At 44.6% G+C, this 23,001-nt stretch overlaps 1 protein-coding gene across 1 annotated transcript in view; it reads right to left on the bottom strand.

The window, feature by feature from the left end:
- Positions 1-22,016, bottom strand: part of LOC147419672 (uncharacterized) — a 35,059-nt gene extending 13,043 nt beyond the window's left edge. Inside the window, exons 1-3 of the mRNA XM_086505511.1 lie at positions 21,707-22,016; positions 21,550-21,632; positions 21,401-21,456 (exon numbers count right to left, since the gene is read on the bottom strand). Coding sequence (XP_086361637.1) covers positions 21,401-21,456; positions 21,550-21,632; positions 21,707-21,878 — 311 coding nt within the window. The 5' untranslated portion in view covers positions 21,879-22,016. The remainder of the gene's footprint in view (positions 1-21,400; positions 21,457-21,549; positions 21,633-21,706) is intronic.
- Between the last annotated feature and the right edge of the window lie 985 nt (positions 22,017-23,001).

Raw genomic sequence — 23,001 nt, 5'->3', positions numbered from 1 at the left:
TAGACCTGTAACAGACTTGGACACTCCAAGTCAAGAATCAACTGCGACAGCACCAAATAACCACTTCAAAACAATTCACAGATCACAATAGATTTGCACTGGCCCGGCGAAGTTCCGTGCTTAGAGATATTGGCCCCAAAGATTGGCGCCCCTTTCGGTATTTCTTTTTGTATTAATCAATCATCAAAGTACAAGAGAGCGGTTAGGGTTTCACTCTCAGACTCTGCGTCCAGATGCTCTGAGAAGTGAAGCCCTCACCACTAATTTAAAGGTTACAAGGGATGCCCAAAAGCAGAGCCCCAAAAGCTTTTAAAATCAAAAGCAGTAGTCCTCTCTCTCTCTTAGAGAGTCTTTTTCTCTTTTTTTATAAAAAAAGCAAAATTCGCGTCGCTCATCATTTTCCAATTAAAAAAATTTATTTTTTTTTTCCAGCCTCCGTGATTTTCGGAAATTAGGGTTTCTTGCAGAAATTAGGGTTTGCATGAATTTTAGGGTTTTTTGGCAGAAATTAGGGTTTCTGTTGTCCGCCACGTCATCACTTTGTGACATACCCACCTCTTGAAAACATTGTAATCCACCGCGATTACGCCTGCAAAACCGACAAAAGCCATAAACCGTCTTAGCAGACACTGACTGTTACTACCTACGTACTAGGAACACACATCTAGCACATGTACAAAATCGACAGTCACATCACACGACATCACATGACATTCAACATCTTAGACCATGATTTATCGGCAATGTAGCTAGCAATCACATCTAGGTCCAATCGGGACCTCATCGATGTCCGATTGACTAACCCCTATTGCAACCATGTCTATTCGAGATCAATCAGACCAAAAATGCTGCAGTCATTTCGTCTATCAGTTCCTGCACTCACAAGAAGTCAAGAACAAATCAGTATCGTAATCAGGAATTCCATTTCATAAAGTCATCCAACAGAATACTGTCAGCTCTCAGTATCCCTGAAGCGCAAAGAGACATCAATGACTTTAGTATCAAAATCAAGGCATCTGTTGACAAAGGAGTGGAGTAACTCCCCTCTTGTGCATCCCACTGCACCAGATCTCCAGCCAAGCTGAATTTCTGGGTTCCGTTTGGAGTAGACTATGCTAAACCAAAACATCGAGGTAAAGTTTCACAATCCGAGGAGTATCTGCTAGGTCCTCCTCCTCCATCCACTTCGCATCAAATGCAGGAAAGTTCTTGAACTAAACCAAGAACCGCCTTCGGACTTTACCTTTCTTCGTATCATTATGTGCCAAAATCTGTTCAAGAACAAGGATCTCCTCGTTTTCTTCCACTTCGGGTTGCTCATCAGGCTCCCCATCATCAGACACATCACCCTTAACAGGGTTCAAGAGACTCACATGCAATGCATTATGAATCCTCCAAGTATCTGGCAGGTTCAATCGGAAGGAGACATCATTTATCTTTTCAGTAATCTGGAAAGGTCCGTAGTATCACATACTAAGCTTTGGAAAAAGCCTCTCCTTTCTCTTTTTCTTTCTTAGGCGTGCCTTCTCAAAAGTAAGGGCACCCAATCATCCTCCTTCAGTTTCAAGTCGTGACGATGGCGATCCGCTGCCTTTTTCTGTCGTTCTTGAGACTCCTGCAAAGTCTTGCGAACCTTGGCAAAAGCCGTATCCAAATCTCGCGAATATTCATCCGCTTCCAATATCTAATCTTTCGTGCTCAGGAAGGATGGAACCTTCGCAGCACTTTCAACAATCTCACATGGCGTCTTCCCCGTCGAAGAGTGTATCGTGTTATTGTAGGCAAATTCCACCAAAGGTAAGTTCTTTTCCCATTGAGTCTTCTGATCCGAGATACAAGACTTCAATAAATCTAAAATCACTGAATTGGCAATCTCAAATTGCCCGTCAGTCTGCAAGTGGAACGATGACGAGAACTGCAACCGCGTGCCAATGTTCTCCCAAATTGCCTTCCAAAACAAACTCATAAATCTGGGGTCTCTGTTGGAGACAATCGTCTCAGACGTGCCATGTAATCGGAAAATCATCGTGATCATTCTGTTTTCTTGGGAGATCAAAAATGAAATCCATTGCAATACTTTCCCAGGGGTGGGTGGGTATGGGTAAAGGCTGTAACAATCCCTGTGCCTTATGCCTGTCAAACTTGACCTTCTAGCATACCAAGCAACTGCGCACAAACTCTTCCACATCCTTCTTGAGTCACGGCCAAAAGAAGTATCTCTCTACCCCTTTCATGGTGGTAGCAATGCCGCGGTGACCAGTAAAAGGTGGACAGTGGCATTCAGTCATAACCTTATCTCTCAACGGCTGTGTAACGCACAACATAGTCTTTCTCATCAAGTAGCCTTCCCGAAGGGAGTATGCCGCTACTGTCTCCCCATCTCGTATCCGTGTGAAAATATCTGCAAAATCTGTATCTGTGGCATACTGATCGACCATATCCTCAAAGCTCCTATGATGCATCACGGAAATAGCTAGAACCAACGGTTTCCGAGACAAAGCATCTGCCACCACATTCTTCTGTCCCTGCACATGGACAATCTGGAAGTGGAACTGTGACAAGATGTTCGCCCACCACATCTGCTTTTCCGAAAGCTGCTTCTGTGACAAGAAGTAGCGCAAACTCTGATGGTCTGTAAAGACAGTAAAATCCGCTCCGAGTAGGTAATGCCACCACTGAGCAAGAGCATGGATAACCACCAAAAGCTCTTTCTCATAGATCTGTGCTGTCATCTCCGGCCTAGAGAACAAACGGCTCTCGTAAGCTATGACATGGCCTTCTTGCATCAAGACCGCACCCAGACTACGACCACAAGCATCACAAAATACTTCAAATGACTTCTGCAAGTCCGGCAAAGTCAAATCTGGTCCTATAGTCAATTTCTCTTTCAATGTCCGAAAGACAGTCACCTTTGTGGGTCCCCACGAAAAAGGTACTCCTTTCTGTGTCAAGGTATGCAAAGGGGAAGCAACCTCTACAAACTTTCGTATGAACCGCCTGTAGTACGAACAAAGTCCCAAGAAGCTTCTAACTTCATGAACATTCCTCAAATCGGGCCAATCACGGATAGTCTCTATCTTGGCCGGGTCCATTTGCACTCCTGCTGTGCTGACACAATGTGTCCCAAAAAGTGCATCTCTGGTAGGAAAAAAAAATCACTTTTCTTTGCATTAATCACTAACGTGTAATATCGTAATGCCTGAAAGACTTGAAGCAGATGATCTCTGTGTTCTGCCTCATTCTTGGAGAAAACAATGATGTCGTCAAAGAAAGTGCCAGCAAATAGCCTATACTCTCGAAAAATCCTGTCCATCATCCGGTTAAATGTCGCAGGAGCATTGGTTAAGCCAAAAGGCATCACCAAAAACTCAAATAACCCAAAAGTCGTCCAAAAAGTTGTCTTGTAGACATCTCCTGGCGCTATCCTGATCTGATGATATCCACTCTTCAAGTCAATCCTGCTAAAGCACGAGGATCCCTGTAACCTATCGAGTATATCATCGATCCTAGGAATCGGAAATCTGTTCTTGATGGTGATTTTGTTGAGAGCTCTATAATCGATGCACATTCTCCAAGATCCGTCTTTCTTCAAAACCAACAATACTGGAGAGCAATACGGTGAAGTACTAGGCTGGACAAGACCCTTTTCCAAGAGGTCTTTCACTGGGTTGATAATCTTTTCATTCTATACTCGGCTCACACGGTAAGGTGGCCGATTCGGTGGCGTGCTTCCAAGTATCAGATCAATGGTTTGATCTTCAGGCCCTCTGAAAAGCAATCGGCATGAGTGTGGAGAAAAATCTTGGCGTTCTTTTGATCAGGTCAAAACATATTCAACCTTTATCCAACGTTCAGTTCTCTCCCGAAAGAATGAGTAAGAAACTGAAGTTCATCAAGTACAATCTCTAAGCCCTTCATTTATCAAAGTCGCTTTCTCGGCCCGGTAGTCAACCACGGCGTAGTTCTTGTGGTACCAAGGGATCCTGAGTAGAACGTCACTCGCGTGCCCTGAACACCCTTGTCATTGCAAACAAAGTTTGCCAATGCTTGGTGTAATGGCAACATCCCATCCGGGTGCCAGTCAAACTACCTCTGCCTGTGGCGTCAGTCTGTCGGGCGTAATTCCAAATCGAGCCGCCAATTCCAAGTGAAAAGAAGTTGGCCTTGGCTCCTTCAAAAGAGCTTCTTGATCCTTCACTTTGCCCCAAAAGCGGCAAAGTTTGTACTTTCATTCATTAAATTCGGTGCAGGTCCCACGCCATGTGGTACCAATTCTACTTTTCTATCTGCCTTTTCTGCCACATTCCTCAGCTGCTCTCGAACGCTCAGGCCTGTCGTCGTCTTTATCATTTTGTTCTTTCTGCGCCTTTTTAGGGCACTTCGCGGAGATATGTCCCTGTTCCCCGCATCCAAAGCACTTCCCCTCTCTGATGAAGCGAGCTCTCTCCTCAGGAGTAAGGTTGGGTCGTGCATCATTTTTCTCTGGGTTGCTGTTTTTCTTTCTACTTTCATTCCCAGAAGTCTGTTCGGCTCGTTGTGTAATGGCCTCATCTGTGGGGTAGGTCAGACTGCCAGAGTGAATGGCAAAACCCCGCTTCACATGACTCATCAACTCCTGAATAGAAGCTGACTTCTATTCCAAGCAGTGATCTCGGATCTCTATAGGTAGAACCAAGGTAAACCGCTCAATCTGTTCTCTGAACGAGATCTTCTTGAATGAAGAGGCGGGTAGAAAAGAGCTCCAGAATCTTTCACAATAAGCATTGATTGTATCTTTCTTGGTCATCCGAAGATGGTTCCAAGCAGCTCGTACATCTTGTTCATATTCTTGCGTCAACCAAGAAGAAATAAAAAGCTTCTTAAATTTCAGCCATTTCACTGGCGCACTCTTGTTAAAAGAAGCGTGGACCACCAAGTACGAGCATTCCCCTTAAGGTAAGAGGTAGCTCTCTAAATCTTGGAGTGCTCTGAATAGCGTCCTCCCGCGAAAGCGATGTCAAACTGCTATATAAAAGACAAAGCCTTCGAAGCATCTGAGTATCCTGAAAAGTATCAAACTTGATCGAGTGGCCACCTTCCTTAAACTCTCGGACTTTCTTGCTTTTATCTTCAAGAAAGTCATACTGGTTGGCTTTGTAAAAATTCTTCTTGTTCGCATAAAACTTTCCGTCATCGGAATCTGAGCTGTCTGTAGACGAGTCCTCAGTAGAACTGTCAGTCTCTGGGCAAGATGTAGCCTTCTTTGCCTTTTTCTTGCCCTTTCCGAAGCTTTGTGTCTTACTTCGCTTTTTGCTTTTTCTGTCTTCTTCGCTCTAATCCGAGGAGCTCGAAGAACTGTCAGAAGAAGAAGAACTGGGTACTCCTTCAAATCGAACACGCTTCTTCTGTTTCTTTGCCTTGTCAAATGTCGCCCGACGACCCAAATATCCCGGGAAGTCAGTGTCTTTCTTCTGCTTTTTGCCGTGCTTTTTGCCTTTCTATTGCATGTCGAAAAGCTGAGCAATCCATGCATCAACCACATTCTCCAGTTCCTTCTCCGTATATTTCTTGGAGGCAGAAGGTTTCTTGAGAGCGGGTTTCGGGAGTGGTGTTGTGGTTCTTTCCCACTCCATCTGTACCTCTTCCAAAGAGGTTTGGTTCATATATTTGCCATCTTCGGGTCCTTGGTAAAATTGAGCATCATCTTTGTTGCATCGCCAATCAATTGACGACGCTCCATCTCTCTTTGCTCAGCCTGAGTAGGCCGAGGCGGGCCATACTCTCTTCTAAATCTTCGTTGTGATCCCAGCCCGCATCTCCAGATGCAGAGGGAGTCGACTGATCATTGCCTGAAGCCATAGGTGCCGCGGAAAAAAAATTCGGGGATTGGATTTCCCGTAGAAGAGAAATTGGTTGTGCTCTGATACCACTGTAATAGACTTGGACACTCCAAGTCAAGAATCAACCGCGACAGCACCAAATAACCACTTCAAAACAATTCACAGATCACAATAGATTTACACTCGCCCGGCGGAGTTCCGTGCCTAGAGATATTGGCCCCAAAGACTGGCGCCCCTTTCGGTATTTCTTTTTGTATTAATCAATCATCAAAGTACAAGAGAGCGGTTAGGGTTTCACTCTCAGACTCTGCGTCCAGATGCCCTGAGAAGTGAGGCCCTCACCACTAATTTAAAGGTTACAAGGGATGCCCAAGAGCAGAGCCCCAAAAGCTTTTAAAATCAAAAGCAGTAGTCCTCTCTCTCTCTTAGAGAGTCTTTTTCTCTTTTTTCTATTAAAAAAGCAAAATTCGCGTCGCTCATCATTTTCCAAAAAAAAAAAAAATCAGCCTTCACAATTTCCGAAAATTAGGGTTTCTGGCAGAAATTAGTGTTTGCAGGAATTTTAGGGTTTTTTGGCAGAAATTAGGGTTTTTGCTGTCCGCCACGTCATCACTTTGTGACAAGACCGCTCTCGCCATAGAGAGTGGGGCCTTCGGAGGAGGGTTTGACAACTTTCTAGTGTCGTATTCTCTTCTCTCTCTCTCTCTCAGTCTCATGCACCTTCATTCACAATGTCTTTCACTTTGTTTGTGATTATTTGCACTATCTCACTAAAGGAACGAAAGGCTCTTCCTTCCATAAATAAAAGGAATCCTTGAGCACAGTTCGGAGCACTCATCTTGAGCAAAGTTCAACATTTACTTCCGTTGCACCTTACACTAGTACTCTGCCAGTGGGGGTCCATAACTGCAAATGAGGTCTTTGCCTCTGTCACAAGACAGGCACCACGTGCCAATAGAAAAGAACAGACTGACCATACTTTTAGCACTTTAAATAACAACTGAATTGAGAGAGAGAGAGAGAGAGAGAGAGACGACACGCGACACGAAGTGGCAGAATTCCACCCTAGAGAGTATTGGCCCCAAAACTTGGCGCCCCTTTCGGTATTTCTTTATATTGCATCAACACAGTACAAGCCGGTACTCCAGACTCTGCACCTTCTCCAGGAAGCATGCCAAAGAATGAGCCCTAGCCTCATATTTAAAGGCCCTTGGCCTGAAAAGGAATTACAGTAAAAAGCTTTTAAAACTCAAAAGCTTCTGGTCCAAAAAGCAATGCCAAAAGCTGCCAGCGTAATTTACGAAAATCCGTACAACCTGCCACGTCATCAACCAACGCAAAATGCGGAAATCCGTACAGCCTGCCACGTCATCATGCCAACGCAATTTTCGAAATCTACCACGTCATAAGTTTTTGGCGTGTGTCCGAATTCTGCTTTATTTTCTTCCTTTATGTCACTTGGGGCCCCATCGAACGGGGTCCCCATAAGTTGATAGGACTTCTTCTGTTACTTGTTCTACTTAGGGTTTAGGCCCCTCGACCACATCTATAAGTTGGCTCCATTCTTTAGGCTTTGACACGTCAGCAGTTTGTTACATCTCCCCTTCTTGAGAGAGAGAGTAATCGTCCGCGATTACAGCATATCTGCAAAACAACTCATGTTAGATCAAAAATTTCCGAGGGTCGTTCCGAGGGACATTCCGAGAAACAATCAATTTGCTCTTTTTATTAAGGAGTTAGCTTCTGCTTTCTGCTCTTTTGATCAAGGAGTTAGCTTCTCCTTTCAACTGTTTTGATCAAAGAGTTAGAAACAATATCAAAACAGTATTTCTCACTTCTCCACCAGGGAGTAAAATCACCAATCATTGAAACCAGAGTCAAACAATTCAAATCGGCACCAAAACAGGTTCAAAACAGATACCGTCCATTTCAAACAAATTCCAAACAGGATCACCAAACAAGATCAAACAAAACTCAAACTTAAAAAGCTATCTCGACATAAGTCGAGCTCGAAAAGTCAATTGACTTTCCATCCTGAAACCTGCACCAAAAATTAGGGTTAGGTTCCTTCCATGAGGTCGTAGCCGAGCACAGCATGGTCCATCAGCTCTTGGACAAACAGTGTTTCTTTGGCGGCGATGGTAGTCCCAAGAGATAGCAATCACACCGAACCTCCAAGGTCATCTGCTCGTGAAGAGACATCTACTGAGAGATGTCGAGAAATTTCAAGTTATAATTTGCTAGGGCTTCCATGGCAAGCATTTCAGGATACCCCACTCTGCCAAAAGTTGCACTCCGAAGGAAGATGTCAAAAACCATATAACTTCAGACAGGTTTTTTTCTTGAAAGCTTGCCAAGTACTTGGAGTGTGCGGCTTGGTAGCTATAGACATCAACATCTCCATGGCATTGCTTTTGAGAAAAACAGTGACTCGAAACAAATATCGGATCCTTCTTTGCAAGTGATCTTAATAGCTTATGTCCTGTTAAGACATGAGCGGTGAAGACGGGAGCGCGCCCGATGCGCGATGAAGTAAGGGTGGGAGTGGCTATTAGGTCCGGGTTGGGGGGCGAAGATGCCTCAAATAAAATTCCAATAGCTTTGTCTACTCTTTTGTAGGACCGGTATGCTTTCAGAAAAGCACACGCCTGAATAAAATTCCAATAGCTCTGTCTGCTCTTTTGTAGGACCGGTATGCTTTCAGAAAAGCACACGCCTGAATAAAATTCCAATAGCTCTGTCTGCTCTTTTGTAGGACCGGTATGCTTTCAGAAAAGCATACGCCTGATGCTCTGATACCACTGTCACAAGACGGACATCACGTGCCAATAGAAAAGAACAGACTGAACAGACTTTTAGCACTTTAAATAACAATTGAATTGAGAGAGAGACAACACGCGACACGGACTGGCAAAATTCCACCCCAGAGAGTATTGGCCCCAAAACTTGGCGCCCCTTTCGGTATTTCTTTATATTGCATCAACACAATACAAGCCGCTACTCCAGACTCTGCACCTTCTCCAGGAAGCATGCCAGAGAATGAGCCCTAGCCTCATATTTAAAGGCCCTTGGCCTGAAGGCAGTTACAGTAAAAAACTTTTAAAACTCAAAAGCTTCTGGTCCAAAAAGCAATGCCAAAAGCTACCAGCGTAATTTACGGAAATCCGTACAACCTACCACGTCATCAGCCAGTGCAAAACGGGGAAATCCCCACGTCATCATGCCAGCGCAATTTTTGAAAATCTGCCACGTCATAAGTTTTTGGCGTGTGTTCGGATCCTACTTTATTTTCTTCCTTTATGTCACTTGGGGCCCCATCGAACGGGGTCCCCATAAGTTGGTAGGACTTCTTCTGTTACTTGTTCTTCTTAGGGTTTAGGCCCCTCGGCCACATCTGTAAGTTGGCTCCATTCTTTAGGCTTTGACACGTCAGCAGTTTGTTACAACCTCCCTTTTATAATAATGCCCGGCCACACTAGCCGGGTTCACACTACGTCCATCCACGCCCATCCCGGCGACGTCTAGGCTAGATCCGCGAGCAGGACATAATAGAAACCCTAACAGATTACGACTTGAAATTTTTGGACATCTCTCACCACATGTCTCTTCTCAAGCTGATAACCTTGGAGGTCTAGTGCGATTCCTGTCTTGGGACTACCATCGCCGCCAGAAGAACATTGTCTTTTCAAGAGCTGATGGACCATGCTGTGGTTGTCTACGACCTTATGGAAGGAACCTAACCCTAATGTTTGATACAGGTTTCAGGATAAAAAGTCAATCGACTTTTCGAGCTCGGCTGATGTCGAGATTGCTTTTTAAGTTTGAGTTTGGTTTGAACTTGTTTAGTGATCCTGTTTGGAATTTGTTTGAAATGGATGGTATCTGTTAAGAACTTGTTTTGGTGCCGATTTGAAATATTTGACTCTGGTTTTAATACTAGTTTCATTAATTGGTGATTTTTACTCCCGGGTGGAGAAGTGAGAAATATTGTTTTGGTATTGTTTGGACCTGGATGATGTTTGGGGAGCGTTCCGTTGTATTCTAGAAAACCTGCAGACGGAATGTCTAGGGAGCGTTTGGTTGTATGCTTGAACCTCCAAGCAACGCAGACTGCGGTCTGGGGAGCGTTTGGTTGTACAGTTCTCTGAGCTCATGGCCCGGCTTTTTAGGTTATTTGCGGGGGGAGTGACGGGATAGTCGAATAGCTTCATACCGCATACCGTTTGTCTCGAAAGAGTGCTCAGCGGCGCTGTTTGTTGTGTCTTGCATGCATATGTGAGCATTTGTGTTGCATTGTGATGTGCCAACTACTGAATATTCCTAATTGAATGAGATTGCTTGGGTATGTAATTTTAGTGCATCAAGACACCCGTGGAAGATCAGTGCGGTCTTGGTGTGATGGCTAATTTTACTACACTGGAATATCACGAGTTCCGATCTAGACGAAAGGAGAAGCCAACTCCTTAACAAAAGAGCCAAAAGGAGAAGCCAACTCCTTGATCAAAAGAGCCAAGAGGAGAAGCCAACTCCTTTTTTTTAAAAACGAGCAAACTGATTGTCCCTCGGAATGACACTCAGAAATTTTTGAGCTAACTTGAGTTGTTTTGCAAATATATTGTAATCGCGATCGACTACTTTCTTTCAAGAAGGAGGGATGTCACAAACTGCTGACGTGTCAAACCCTGAAGAATGGAGCCAACTTGCAGATCACGGCCAAGGGGGGCCTAAACCCTAAGAAGAACAAGCAACTGCAGAAGAAGTCCTACCAACTTACGGGACCCCGTCCGATGGGGCCCAAGTGACAAAGGAATTAAAATAAAGTTGGACCCTCACACACACAGCGTAGAATCTGATGACATGGCAGTTGTACGTAAAACCCTGATTTTGCGCTGACATGATGACGTGGCAGACTGTACGGATTTCCACGTTTTGTGATGACTACTCACACGACAATTGTACAAATTTTCGTGATTTCCACTGGCAGCTTTTGGGCATTGCTTTTGGACTAGATGCTTTTGAGTTTGAAGGCTTTTCATGTAAACTGCTTTTGGGGCCTAGAGCCTTTAAATATGAGGCCATGGGCTCATTCTATAGCATGCTTCCTAAAGAAGGTGCAGAGTCTGGAGTACCGGCTTGTACTATGTTGATGCAATATAAAGAAATACCGAAAGGGGCGCCAAGGTTTGGGGCCAATACTCTCTGTAGTGAAATTCCGCCACTGTGTCGCATGGTTTCTCTCTTTCAGTTCAATTGTTATTGAAGTACTAAAAGTCTGTTCAGTCTGTTCTTTGGCACATGGTGCCCGTCTTGTGACACCCCATGATCCTGAAAATGATGTGTAAACTCACTGAAAGTGACCTGCAACACGCATTTAGTATCAGAGGTGCAGAGCTCTGGAGACTCTGACCCTAGGAAATCCTAGGAACAGGGGTCCCACCTCATGCGAGCCTACCAGGTGGGCAACACCATGGAGTGCATCGCCAAGAAAAGATACGTCTACCTTGAATATGGCCGAGCTCAGCCACAAAGCAACATCCACTCCTTAATCTGTTCCTAGGAGATACTAGAGCCAACATCGAACACAAATCTAAACTCTTAATACCCCCTCTCAACTCCTGGATAGGAAACAAGTCCAAGGGAGCTAGCATGAGAGGATAATGTCGCCTATGGAAGAGGTTTGGTGAAGATGTCAGCAAGCTTCTCTGACGTCGGGATATATTCCCGTGGAATAGAGCCATCCTTGGTCTTCTCACAAATAAAATGGTATTGTATCTCTATATGCTTGGTCCACGCATGAAACACCAGGTTCCTCGCAATGACTGTACAACTCTGGTTGTTAAAGTACATTGTGATTGTCTGTTGGGGAAATCCACTCTGCGAAAGTAGCCTCCGTAACTCCATGTAGCATTGCAAACAGCCTTGTACTCTACCTCCGTCGAAGATAAGGCAATTGTAGGCTATCGTCGAAAGGAGTGTCGTAGGCCATGAGAAATCTTCTGGAACAAACTTGGACACTCCAAGTCAAGAATCAACCGCGACAGCACCAAATAACCACTTCAAAACAATTCACAGATCACAATAGATTTGCACTGGCCCGGCGGAGTTCCGTGCCTAGAGATATTGGCCCCAAAGACTGGCGCCCCTTTCGGTATTTCTTTTTGTATTAATCAATCATCAAAGTACAAGAGAGCGGTTAGGGTTTCACTCTCAGACTCTGCGTCCAGATGCCCTGAGAAGTGAGGCACTCACCACTAATTTAAAGGTTACAAGGGATGCCCAAAAGCAGAGCCCCAAAAGCTTTTAAAATCAAAAGCATCAGTTCTCTCTCTCTCTTAGAGAGTCTTTTCTCTTTTTTTTTTTATTTAAAAAAAAAGCAAAAGCAAAATTCGCGTCGCTTATCATTTTCCAAAAAAAAAAAAATTAATAATCCGCCTCCGCGATTTCCGGAATTTAGGGTTTTTGGCAAAAATTAGGGTTTGCAGGAATTTTAGGGTTTCTGGCAAAAATTAGGGTTTCTGCTGTCCGCCACGTCATCACTTTGTGACATACCCCCCTCTTGAAAGCATTGTAATCGACCGCGATTACGCCTGCAAAACCGACAAAAGCCATAAACCGTCTTAGCAGACACTGACTGTTAGTACCTACGTACTAGGAACACACATCTAGCACATGTACAAAATCGACAGTCACATCACACGACATCACAGGACATCACCAGACATCACAGGACATCACATGACATTCAACATTCATTCGGATCTTAGACCATGATTTATCGGCAATGTAGCTAGCAATCACATCTAGGTCCAATCGGGACCTCATCGATGTCCGATTGACTAACCCCTATTGCAACCATGTCTATTCGAGATCAATCAGACCAAAATGCTGCAGTCATTTCGGCTATCAGTTCCTGCACTCACAAGAAGTCAAGAACAAATCAGTATCATAATTAGGAATTCCATTTCATAAAGTCATCCAGCAGAATACTGTCAGCTCTCAGTATCCCTGAAGCTCAAAGAGACATCAGTGACTTTAGTATCAAAATCGAGGCATCTGTTGACAAAGGAGTGGAGCGACTCCCCTCTTGTGCATCCCACTGCACCAGATCTTCGGCCAAGCTGAGTTTCTGGGTTCCGTTTGGAGTAGACTATGCTAAACCAAAACATCGAGGTAAAGTTTCACAATCCGAGGAGTATCTGCTAGGTCCTCCTCCTCCATCCACTTCGCATCAAATGCAGGAAAGTTCTTGAACTTAACCAAGAACCGCCTTCGGACTTTACCTTTCTTCGTATCCTTATGTGCCAAAATCTGTTCAGGAACAAGGATCTCCTCGTTTTCTTCCACTTCGGGTTGCTCATCAGGCTCCCCATCATCAGGCACATCACCTTTAAAAGGTTTCAAGAGATTCACATGAAATGCATTGTGAATCCTCCAAGTATCTGGCAGTTTCAATCGGAAGGAGACTTCATTTATCTTTTCAGTAATCTGGAAAGGGCCGTAGTATCGCATACTAAGCTTTGGAAAAAGCCTCTCCTTTCCCTTGTTCTTTCGTAGGCGTGCCTTCTCAAAACGTAAGAGCACCCAATCATCCTCCTTCAATTTCATGTCGCGACGACGGCGATCCGCTGCCTTTTTCTGTCGTTCTTGAGACTTCTGCAAAGTCTCGCGAACCTTGGCAAAAGCCGTATCCAGATCTCGCGAATATTCATCCGCTTCAAATTTCTAATCTTTCGTGCTCAGGAAGGATGGAACCTTCGCAGCAGTTTCAACAATCTCTCATGGCGTCTTCCCCGTCGAAGAGTGTATCGTGTTATTGTAGGCAAATTCCACCAAAGGTAAGTTCTTTTCCCATTGAGTCTTCTGATGCGAGATACAAGACTTCAATAAATCTAAAATCACTGAATTGGCAATCTCAAATTGCCCGTCAGTCTGCAAGTGGAACGATGACGAGAACTGCAACCGCGTGCCAATGTTCTCCCAAATTGCCTTCCAAAACAAACTCATAAATCTGGGGTCTCTGTCGGAGACAATCGTCTCAGGCGTGCCATGTAATCGGAAAATCATCGTGATCATTCTGTATTCTCGGGAGATTAAAAAAAAAATGAAATCCATTTCAATATTTTCCCAGGGGCGGGTGGGTGGGTATGGGTAAAGGCTGTAACAATCCCTCTGCCTTATGCCTGTCAAACTTGACCTTCTGGCATACCAAGCAACTGCGCACAAACTCTTCCACATCCTTCTTCAGTCTCCGCCAAAAGAAATCTCTCTCTACCCCTTTCATGGTGGTAGCAATGCCGCGGTGACCCGTAAAAGGTGGACAGTGGCAATCAGTCATAATCTTTTCCCTCAACGGCTGTGTAACGCACAACATAGTCTTTTTCATCAAGTAGCCTTCCCGAAGGGAGTATCCAGCTACTGTCTCCCCATCCCGTATCCGTGTGAAAATATCTGCAAAATCTGTATCTGTGGCACACTGATCGACCATATCCTCGAAGCTCCTATGATGTATCGCGGAAATAGCCAGAACCAACGGTTTCCGAGACAAAGCATCTGCCACCACATTCTTCTGTCGGCTGTAACAATCCCTCTGCCTTATGCCTGTCAAACTTGACCTTCTGGCATACCAAGCAACTGCGCACAAACTCTTCCACATCCTTCTTCAGTCTCCGCCAAAAGAAATCTCTCTCTACCCCTTTCATGGTGGTAGCAATGCCGCGGTGACCCGTAAAAGGTGGACAGTGGCAATCAGTCATAATCTTTTCCCTCAACGGCTGTGTAACGCACAACATAGTCTTTTTCATCAAGTAGCCTTCCCGAAGGGAGTATCCAGCTACTGTCTCCCCATCCCGTATCCGTGTGAAAATATCTGCAAAATCTGTATCTGTGGCACACTCATCGACCATATCCTCGAAGCTCCTATGATGTATCGCGGAAATAGCCAGAACCAACGGTTTCCGAGACAAAGCATCTGCCACCACATTCTTCTGTCCCTGCACATGGACAATCTGGAAGTGAAACTGTGACAAGATGTTCGCCCACCGCATCTGCTTTTCCGAAAGCTGCTTCTGTGACAAGTAGCGCAAACTCTGATGGTCTGTAAAGACAATAAAATCCGCTCCGAGTAGGTAATGCCACCACTGAGTAAGAGCATGGATAACCGCCAAAAGCTCTTTCCCATAGATCTGTGATGTCATCTCCGGCCTAGAGAACAAACGGCTCTCGTAAGCTATGACATGGCCTTCTTGCATCAAGACCGCACCCAGACTACAACCACAAGCATCACAATATACTTCGAATGACTTCTGCAAGTCCGGCAAAGTCAAAATAGGTCCCGTAGTCAATTTCTCTTTCAATGTCTGAAAGGCAGTCACCTCTGTGGGTCCCCACGAAAAAGGTACTCCTTTCTGTGTCAAGATATGCAAAGGGGAAGCAACCTCTGCAAACTTTCGTATGAACCGCCTGTAGTATGAACATAGTCCCAAGAAGCTTCTAACTTCATGGACATTCCTCAAATCGGGCCAATCACGGATAGTCTCTATCTTGGCCGGGTCCATTTGCACTCCTGTTGTGTTGCTGACACAATGTGTCCCAAAAAGTGTATCCATGGTAGGAAAAAATTCACTTTTCTTTGCATTAATCACTAGCGTGTGATCTCGTAATGCCTAAAAGACTTGAAGCAGATGATCTCTGTGTTCTGCCTCATTCTTCGAGAAAACAATGATGTCGTCAAAGAAAGTGCCAACAAATAGCCTGTACTCTTGAAAAATCCTGTCCATCATCCGGTTAAATGTCGCAGGAGCATTGGTTAAGCCAAAAGGCATCACCAAAAACTCAAATAACCCAAAAGTCGTCCGAAAAGCTGTCTTGTAGACATCTCCTGGCGCTATCCTGATCTGATGATATCCACTCTTCAAGTCAATCCTGCTAAAGCACGAGGATCCCTGTAACCTGTCGAGTATATCATCGATCCTAGGAATCGGAAATCTGTTCTTGATGGTGATTTCGTTGAGAGTGCTATAATCGATGCACATTCTCCAAGATCTGTCTTTCTTCAAAATCAACAACACTGGAGAGCAATACGGTGAAGTACTAAGCTGGACAAGACCCTTTTCCAAGAGGTCTTTCACTGAGTTCATAATCTTTTCATTCTGTACTCGGCTCACACAATAAGGTGGCCGATTCGGTGGTGTGCTTCCAGATATCAGATCAATGGTATGATCTTCAGGCCCTCTCAAAAGCAATCGGCATGAGCGTGGAGAAAAAAATCTTGGCGTTCTTTTCTTCAGGTCAAAACATATTCAACTTTTATCCATGGTTCAGTTCTCCCAAAAGAATGAGTAAGAAAACTGAAGTTCATCAAGTACAATCTCTAAGCCCTTCATTTATCAAAGTCGCTTTCTCGGCCCGGTAGTCAACCACGGCGTAGTTCTTGTGGTACCAAGGGATCCCGAGTAGAACGTCACTCACGTGCCCTGAACACCCCTGTCATTGCAAACGAAGTTTGCCAATGCTCGGTGTAATGGCAACATCCCATCCGGGTGCCAGTCGAACTACCTCCGCCTGTGGCGTCAGTCTGTCGGGCGCAGTTCCAAATCGAGCCGCCAATTCCAAGTGAAAAGAAGTTGGCCTTGGCTCCTTCAAAAGAGCTTCTTGATCCTTCACTTTGCCCCAAAAAAAAACGGCAAAGTTTGTACTTTCATTCATTTGATTCGGTGCAAGTCCCACGCCATGTGGTACCAGTTCTGCTTTTCTATCTGCCTTTTCTGCCACATTCCTCAGCTGCTCTCGAACTCTCAGACCTGTCGTCGTCTTTATCATTCTGTTCTTTCTGTGCCTTATCAGGGCACTTTGCGGAAATATGTCCATGTTTCCCGCATCCAAAGCACTTCCCCTCTCTGATGAAGCGAGCTCTCTCCTCAGGAGTAAGCTTGGGTCGTGCATCCTTTTTTTTTTCCTCTGGGTTGCTCTTTTTCATTCTACTTTCATTCCCAGAAGTCTGTTTGGCTCGTTGTGTCATGGCCTCATCTGTGGGGTAGGTCAGACTGCCAGAGTGAATGGCAAAGCCCCGCTTCGCATGACTCATCAACTCCTGAATAGAAGCTGACTTCTGTTCCAAGCAGTGATCTCAGATCTCTGTAGGTAGACCCAAGGTAAACCGCTCAATTTGTTCTCTGAACGAGATCTTCTTGAATGAAGAGGCGGGTAGAAAAGAGCTCCAGAATCTTTCACAATAAGAATTCACTGTATCGCTCTTGGTCATCCGGAGATGGTTCCAAGCAGCTCGTATATCTCGCTCAAACTCTTGAGTCAACCAAGAAGAAATAAAAAGCCTCTTGAATTTCAGCCATGTAACTGGCACAGTCTTGCTTAATAGAAGCGTGGACCACCAAGTACGAGCATTCCCCTCAGAGTAAGAGGCAGCTCTCCGAATCTTGGAGTGCTCTGAATAGCGTCCTCCCGCGAAAGCGATGTCAAACTGCTGTATAAGAGACAAAGCCTTCGAAGCATCTGAGTATCCTGAAAAGTATCAAACTTGATCGAGTGGCCACCTTCCTTAAACTCTCGGACTTTCTTGCTGTTATCTTCGAGAAAGTCATACTGGTTGGCTTTGTAAAAATTCTTCTTGTTCGCATAAAACTTTCCGTCATCGGAATCTGAGCTGTCTGTAGACGAGTCCTCAGTAGAACTGTCAGTCTCTGGGCGAGATGTAGCCTTCTTTGCCTTTTTCTTGCCCGTTCCGAAGCTTTGTGTCTTGCTTCGCTTTTTGCTTTTTTTTTTCTGTCTTCTTCGCTCTAATCCGAGGAGCTAGAAGAACTGTCAGAAGAAGAAGAAGAAGAACTGGGTACTCCTTCAAATCGAACACGCTTCTTCCGTTTCTTTGCTTTGTCGAATGTCGACTGACGACCCAAATATCCCGGGAAGTCAGTACCTTTGTTCTGCTTTTTGCCGTGCTTTTTGCCTTTCTTTTGCACGTCGAAAAGCTGAGCAATCCGTGCATCAACCACATTCTCCAGTTCCTTCTCCGTATATTTCTTGGAGGTAGAAGGTTTCTTGAGAGCGGGTTTCGGGAGTGGTGTTGTGGTTCTCTGCCACTCCATCTGTACCTCTTTCAAAGAGGTCTGGTTCATATATTTTACCATCTTCGGGTCCTTGGCAAAATTGAGCATCATCTTTGTTGCATCGCCAATCAATTGACGACGCTCCATCTCTGTTTGCTCCGCCTGAGTAGGCCGAGGTGGGCCATACTCTCTGTCTGAATCTTCGTTGTGATCCCAGCCCGCATCTCCAGATGCAGAGGGAGTCGACTGATCATTGCCTGAAGCCATAGGTGCCGCGGAAAAAAAATTCGGGGATCGGATTTCCCGTAGAAGAGAAATCGGCCGTGCTCTGATACCACTGTAACAAACTTGGACACTCCAAGTCAAGAATCAACCGCGACAGCACCAAATAACCACTTCAAAACAATTCACAGATCACAATAGATTTGCACTGGCCCGGCGGAGTTCCGTGCCTAGAGATATTGGCCCCAAAGACTGGCGCCCCTTTCGGTATTTCTTTTTGTATTAATCAATCATCAAAGTACAAGAGAGCGGTTAGGGTTTCACTCTCAGACTCTGCGTCCAGATGCCCTGAGAAGTGAGGCCCTCACCACTAATTTAAAGGTTACAAGGGATGCCCAAAAGCAGAGCCCCAAAAGCTTTTAAAATCAAAAGCATCAGTTCTCTCTCTCTCTTAGAGAGTCTTTTCTCTTTTTTTTTTAATAAAAAAAAAAAGCAAAAGCAAAATTCGCGTCGCTCATCATTTTCCAAAAAAAAAAATAAATAAATAAATAATTTTTTTTTTTAATAATTCGCCTCCGCGATTTCCGGAATTTAGGGTTTTTGGCAAAAATTAGGGTTTGCAGGAATTTTAGGGTTTCTGGCAGAAATTAGGGTTTCTGCTGTCCGCCACGTCATCACTTTGTGACATCTCCTCTCAGGACCAAGCAGTCAATGGATCTCGGATCTATCGCCACAAATCTCGTCAAAAAGGACCTCCTATCACGTACCGTCCACCGAACGGGCACGGATAGCAATCTGCAAGTGAACACTTGCAAGCAGGCTTTCAACACAGAGGGGAAGAGTAGCACTAGAGCAAGAAATAGAGATTGGTGGCAATAAACGCGAGGGATTAAGAGCTCATGAAAAACGCTAGAGGAGAGAGAAAACGCCAGACTCAAATTGAGAGAGAAAACGCTAGAGAGAGTATAGCCCAAACATTGAAAGCTCTGCTCACTAATCACAACATGGGGGAGGGAGGGTTTGCACATATAGGCAAATAGTAAATTTGCACTGCTCAACCAGAACACCCCACCTTCCTGAAAATGGCTAATAAATGCTATTATGCTAATAAAAGTGTAAATTCACTGAAAGTGACCTGCAACACACATTTAGAGCAGAAGTGTGAAACACTACTCTAAGGGGTCCCACCTCATGCAAGCCTACCGACACCATAGAGTGCATCATCGAGAAAAGGTACGTCTACCTCAGATCGGTCAGGTACCGCCACACAACAATTCTCACTCCCTGATCTGCTTCTGAGAGATGTTGGAGCGACCACCGGACAGGATTTTGAACTCTAACAGACTAACCTTTCTCATGCCTCCTCTCTGTTGGAAAGAACTTTTTAGCAGTTTAATCTATTCCTTGTGTTAGTGAATTGATATATATCTAGATGAATGTAAAAATAGCTCAAATCAATATCCATACTATCCATGAAAATGCAAGGTCTCAATTTCAGACATAAACTGAAGTGTCAATCCCATTTGTGACACCTTTTCATGGTAAAAACATTGCTTCTTAAGCTTTCAACAAATAGCAAGACAATTAACTAACATCACAAATACGAACTTTGGTATCACGTGCTCATCTAACTCTATGTACATGTGGACAAGTGAACTCCTACTTCTAGGGTTTACATCAGCCTAGTAAGTGTTCTAGCATCCTTGTGAGCCTGTAAGTGAATTGATATATATCTAGATGAATGTAAAAATAGCTCAAATCAATATCCATACTATCCATGAAAATGCAAGGTCTCAATTTCAGACATAAACTGAAGTGTCAACCCCATTTGTGACATCTTTTCATGGTAAAAACATTGCTTCTTAAGCTTTCAGCAAATAGCAAGACAATTAACTAACGTCACAAATACGAACTTTGGTATCACGTGCTCGTCTAACTCTATGTACATTGTGGACAAGCGAACTCCTACTTCTAGGGTTTACATCAGCCTAGTAAGTGTTCTAGCATCCTTGTGAGCCTGTAGGCAAGGCTTGCATGCCCAGGCACTTTTGCGTAGTTGCATACCCCCTGATTGCACATGAGCACAACCAGTGTATGCTAAGTGTAGGCACTAGGGAGTGTTACCATACAATTGCATTAGTACCCAGAAGAGGTATTTACCTACATGTGAAGCACCTCTTATAAAGTGAGAAGTGAGTTTATCAACTTATTTGTAAGTGGCATTTAGCCAGCATTATAGAAATCGTTGGTTTTTATTGGCATTGCCCGACCCAGTTTAAATTCCATATATAAGTGACCTAGGAGTCACTTTTCAAGCATAAGTCAATACCCTCGGCACCTAATGGGCAGGCAGCCCATCACTACCCCATGCATGGTGTTTTTCCATCAGCATGACCACCAGCACCAATGGCATTTTTGCCAATAATACCAGCACCCTAGCCTCTTCAGCCCTCAAGCATCCGCCGATACCTGCAAATCCAAATCAACCCAGCGTTTTTCAGCATTCAGTACCCAGCAACATCGATTGCAGATTTTCATCCATAGCTTCATCGTCAAATCGCAGTTCCAAGTCGAATCAGCTCAGCGTTTTCAGTTTTCAGCCCTTGGCCTCGCAGATCCAAGCATCAATAGCAAGATCCCATCAACATCTAGGACCATTGTATCAGCATTTGTGCAATCTAAAGCAAATACCTCTCTAGCGACAAAGAGGGGGGCCCTTGTTAGTCCTCTCTCTCTATCACTCTCAGAACCTTCACTCACAGTATCATTCTCTTCTCTCTCTAGTCTATTGCACGTCTCTCACATGAAGTGAAAGGAACTCTCTCATGCAGTAAAAAGGAACCTTGAAAACACACTGAGCACTCATCCCAAGCATTCACCATAAATAACTTCTGTTGCACACTACATTTGGTGCCAATCACTTTAGACACCTTCTGTTGCACACTACATTTGGTGCCAATCACTTTAGACACCTTCTGGAAAACCCCCAATTCCTCATGCATTGGCAGAGTTGGGGATGTTGTCGAATGAAACCCATCACCTTGACTACACAGCCATTTAGAAATTTCCCACATCGGTTGACCACAATTGGCAAAGTGAAACCAAAAAAGTCGTTATCGCATGACTAAGAGACTGCTGCATAAACTATGCATCGTGCCGTAGAGTATGTTATCCTTCTCGTCTTAGTAATTCAGACGACGATACCCAATCCACTTGTAAGTTGCATAAACAAGAGCATTATCCAAAAAATTGAACGGCATAAACCTAAGTTACCAAATAGAAAAGGTTTAGCATACACACCAGTACAAGAAGCAGGAACCTATTGCCAGCAAAGTGTTGCGCTGGGCTTTGAACAGCTGCAAAACACAGGGCAACCTCCTTAGCACATTCATTACTGAAAGCTGAAAGCACAGGGCTCTGTAAGAATCAAGGATGAGGTTAAACCTTACCGATCTCTCATAACGATCCCGTTCAGGTAATGTACACACATCGGAGGAGCAATTTAAACGATGTTCGTTTTTCCAGTAGATGTCTGCAAAAGCGTTTTTCCAAGTTCAGGTCGGATCTATAATTGGGACAAGTCTGTGTGTCGCGCTTGTGCCTTACCAAGGAGCTGGAAGGCTGCAAAAGGGACGATGCCGAGGGCAGGCTGAAGGAGCGAAGCAATGAGGGCGACTAGGCGGCGACGAAGAGGGGGAGGATACGGCACGGTGAGCAGCAGTGCCAGCAGCGCCTCCGCTGTCGCAGCCGCTCCCAGCATCACCCACTGTAACGCCATTGCACCTTCTCTCTCTCTCTCTCTCTCTCTCTCTCTCTCTCTGTGATACCTTGGAGGTTGCTCACACGAAGTAACTCTATCTCAGTCGCGCGCCTCGACATTACCCGAGTCCCACGTCATGGAAACAACGGTGGAGAGCTGAGCGTCGGGGAGATCCGACGGCAAACAAAAATCTGTGTGGCGGGTCGCCCCCAATTCAAACCCTACTTTTACTTAAGCTTGTCTGAGTTTACTCCTCAATGTCTAAGTTTACAAAATTTGTCCGAGTTTACCTTTTCTAGATCAGACGGCTATGCGTATCTCTACTTTTGTGCATGGGCTTCTTCTTCGTGGATCCCATCACCAGGAGTTCATTTAAGACCCCGTGCTCTTTAGTGTTGAGGGTTTGCTCGAGTGTTCAGCAAGCCCTAGCCCACATTGTTTTGTCTGCACATCCCATCGATGGTTGGTTGTCCCGACTAAAATGGGACTCCCCTTTACCCGTCCAAGGAGACAAGAGACGTTTGCAAGCGTGATGTTTTGTCGCTCCGCTTCCACGATGGAAAATAGGACTAAAAGACGCAGATTAAATTTGTTTGAAGTGTAAAGATTAATTATGCAATGAGTGGGGCACAATACCAGGTTAATGTAAAGTTAAATGTATGCCAGATATGGTTTTTGAAAGTTAGTAACTATGTTTTCGATGATGTAAGTGGATATGCTTGGAAGTTGTCGAATTAAGAGTTTATGAGATAATAGTGTAGTTCGGAATGCTCTACAAGCCCGTCTAATGCCAGATTTGGTGCACTTCAGAGAGCTTAAAGAGTTCGATGTCAAAGATATCGCTTTTTGATTGCAAAATATATCTAACATGGAAGTGGCAAGAAAGCTTTGAATTGCTTTTTTTATGGGCCATCAGAGGAAGTCAATATGTAAGCCAAATGTGGTGCACTTGGAAAGTGCTCACCCATAAGGGGCTTGGAGGTGGCCGCCCAATGGCGTTTTTAGGGATTTTGAATGTGAATAAACAAGGGAAAAAAAGAAAGGAAGATAGTGCAAGATGTGCTCGTAGTGGTGACTGCAGACATCGGATGAGTTCGACCATGGAGCGAAAAATGCTCAGCATCCCATGCGGCACTGTCGG

The sequence above is a fragment of the Adiantum capillus-veneris genome, chromosome 29 (genome assembly GCF_014529385.1).
Source record: "Adiantum capillus-veneris isolate H3 chromosome 29, ASM1452938v2, whole genome shotgun sequence".
Classification (NCBI taxonomy): domain Eukaryota; kingdom Viridiplantae; phylum Streptophyta; class Polypodiopsida; order Polypodiales; family Pteridaceae; genus Adiantum; species Adiantum capillus-veneris.
The sequence above is the reverse complement of the archived record's forward strand: the minus strand, read 5'-3'. Positions and strand labels throughout refer to the sequence as shown.